This window comes from Limulus polyphemus, unplaced genomic scaffold (assembly GCF_000517525.1).
Source record: "Limulus polyphemus unplaced genomic scaffold, Limulus_polyphemus-2.1.2 Scaffold3377, whole genome shotgun sequence".
Classification (NCBI taxonomy): domain Eukaryota; kingdom Metazoa; phylum Arthropoda; class Merostomata; order Xiphosura; family Limulidae; genus Limulus; species Limulus polyphemus.
This window is the reverse complement of record NW_013668987.1, coordinates 50195-53124: the sequence shown is the minus strand read 5'-3', so window position 1 is coordinate 53124 and position 2930 is coordinate 50195. Positions and strand designations below refer to the sequence as shown.

The window sequence follows — 2930 nt, the reverse complement described above, 5'->3', positions numbered from 1 at the left end:
CAAATGACGCTGCTGAAGATATGTCACCTGAAAAACCACTGTTGGAGAAGAAACTCTACCCGGTTTTGAGAGGGAAAACACTGAAAGCCGTTAATGAAGTTATTACCACTGATGTGACTGCTACCGATAATGGGACATTTCCTGATGGAGCAGATGAACCCCACGTGAAGCAGAAGCCAATGAGACAGAGACCAGTACGGAAGAAGATACGTTCTGTAAAATGAAGAGACTTTGTTGTATTTTAATTTTGTGTTTGTAAATTCTGTACATATTAAGTTATTGTTAATTATCTATTGGTTAAATTTAAGTGCCTATCGTTCGGGACGAACAATACTAAGGAATGAACAGTGTTACGATAGCGGAAGTCACGCAACGCTGGGAGCATGCGCGGTGGAGTTTCTAGAATTATCGGGGAATCCCGCGAAAGTCCGAGTTTCTGCTACACGCCCTTTTTTTTAATATATAAGCCTGGCAAAGAAAGCCAGCGATATAGGCAGATAGATTGAAGAGATAGATAATTGAGTGAAGCGAACGGTAGTGACGGTAATATAAAGTGTGTGTTTTGTTATCGAGATTGCAAACGTATTGACTGTGGAAATTCTGTGTATTACAAAGTTGTGTCGAGAAAGAATAAACTGGTTTAATTAAGAAAGGACTTGTATCGCTGAAGTTCCTCGGAAATAATTTTTACCGGAAATTAAGGAAATTAATAAACGAGCAGATACGTAACCATATATAGCTAATTAAATGTATGTTATGGGATAGCTCCATATGGGCCTGTTACGCTAAAATTCAGGGTTCAGGACTTTTGATGGCTACAGCACACATAGCTGATTGATTAGCATTGCCAAAGTTTAATACATTCGTTTTTTTGTTTAACCCTGTTTGTAGCGGCTATTTTTTAGTCTGTTATAGCGTGACACTTAAACAACAAAGTTAAAAAAATTATGTTTTTTACTAGAAATTTCGTTGTGCTTAGGAAATTATTTGATTAATAAAATAAGTTTTTTATCGACAATTTGCAACCGACCCCAACAGATGACGACAAAAGAAATTGGTTGCTTTCTTGTGAGTTCCGTTTGTTTGTTTTTTTTTAAAGAAGCTAGGTGAATAGCGTTGTATTTATAATAAATTAACTATTTTAAGTGTTTAGGAGATATAACTACTGCTTTAAAATTATCGGTGTTTATTTCAGTACGCAACTTTACAGAAAAAATTGCATAATGTGATAAATATTAATATTATTAATCGGCTGACAAGCGGATAGCGTAGTATTACTAATAATAGTAATACTATTACTATTACTTAGTTATTATTAGTAGTAGTATGACGACCAACATTTACTAAGTTACTTATAATTTATAGAAGATAAAGAAATAAATAAAAGTATAAACCTGTATACAATTACAATAAATTGAATAATATTTAACTATCTAACTGGAGTATGAGTAGTGCTAACGTGTTAAACTAAAAAATAGCATACGATATTACAGTTACACATATTATTTTTCTTCTTTAATTTTTAATATAATTATAAGGCATAGTTGTTCAATGATAACTTATTGCGATTTTAATGTAAAATTAAAAATCGATGTCTTACAATTCACAAGGACCAACCTTCATTGCTAGTGTTACTATGGTGACAGAGTTTTAGTTATAACTTATAAGTTAGTGCTTATTTTACTGTCCCTTACTAATACTAGTAATTAACACCCAACTCAGGTATTAGATATTTAATTTATGCCTACCTTCACAGTTATTTAAAGTTTCACATTATACACGCAAATATTAAACATAATATTATAATAATCATAGAAGGTTAATTACACTTACTTGGGAGATTCATATTTTCAAATAGTGCTACAATTGCATTGTAATGGACAAAAACAAAATGCTGCTACAAACATGGTCAAAATTGGGAAGTTTAAAAAACGCCAAGGCTCCTGGGCCAGATAATATTTCCCAAAGGGTTTTGAAGAAGGTTTGGAAATGTGAATCACTTACTACTATATTTTATCAGTTCTTGAATAGTGGGCAGGTACCAGAAGATTGGAAGTTAGCTAATGTAACTCCTCTTTTCAAGGGAGGCATTAAAAATTGTCCCATAATTATTGACCCATTAGTCTTACATCAGTTGTGGGAAAAGTTTTGGAAAGTCTGTTAAAAGATGCTTTGCAAAGTCATTTAACAAAGTTTAGAATTTTATTGGATATTCAACCTGGTTTCACTATGTGAAAATCTTGCCTTACAAATCTTTTAACATTCTTTGAAAAGGTTACTGCTTATGTAGATGAAGGTAAGAGTGTAGATTTGGTTTATCTAGATTTTCAGAAAACCTTTGACAAGGTGCCACATAAAAGGCTTGTAAAAATTATCTCTATGAGTGTGGGGGATAAGTTAGCTAATTGGATAGAAGAGAGGCTGGATGGAAGAAAGCAGAGGGTTGTTACAAATGGAGTTCAGTCAAACTGGATTAATGTCACAAGTGGTGTACCTCAGGGTTCAGTCTTAGGACCTTTGCTCTTTATCATTTACATCAATGACATAGATGAAGGAATAATCAATAAATTACTTAAATTTGCAAATGATATTAAGATCTTGGGTGTTGCTAGCTGTGAAGAGGATGCTGCTGATTTACAATAGGATTTAGATCATTTAATGAGTTGGACAAATAAATGGCAAATGGGTTTTAATTATAATAAATGTAAGATAATGCATGTAGATTATCATAATTTGAATTATAAGTATAATTTGGATGGGAATAACCTTAATAGTGTTATGAAGGAAAGGGATCTTGGTGTAATAGTCGATCAGCCTCTAAAGCCATCCAAGCAGTGTGATGTTGCTAGTGGTAGGGCAAATGAGATCTTAGGTTGTATTTATAGAAATATTGAATACAAGTGTAAAAGAGGTTATACTTTCATTGTACA

General features: G+C 32.8%; 1 protein-coding gene across 3 annotated transcripts in view; it reads left to right on the top strand.

Annotated features, from left to right (window-relative positions):
* Positions 1 to 1023: 1023 nt before the first annotated feature.
* LOC106469253 overlaps positions 1024 to 2930 on the top strand; it is a 35622-nt gene continuing 33715 nt past the window's right edge. Inside the window, exon 1 of one of the 3 annotated variants that reach the window (XM_013929730.2) lies at positions 1024 to 1068. In XM_013929730.2, coding sequence (XP_013785184.1) covers positions 1039 to 1068 — 30 coding nt within the window. In that variant the 5' untranslated portion in view covers positions 1024 to 1038. Of the gene's footprint in view, positions 1107 to 2930 lie in introns of all 3 variants that reach the window. The other 2 variants (XM_022397716.1, XM_013929731.2) reach the window with 2 other exon arrangements.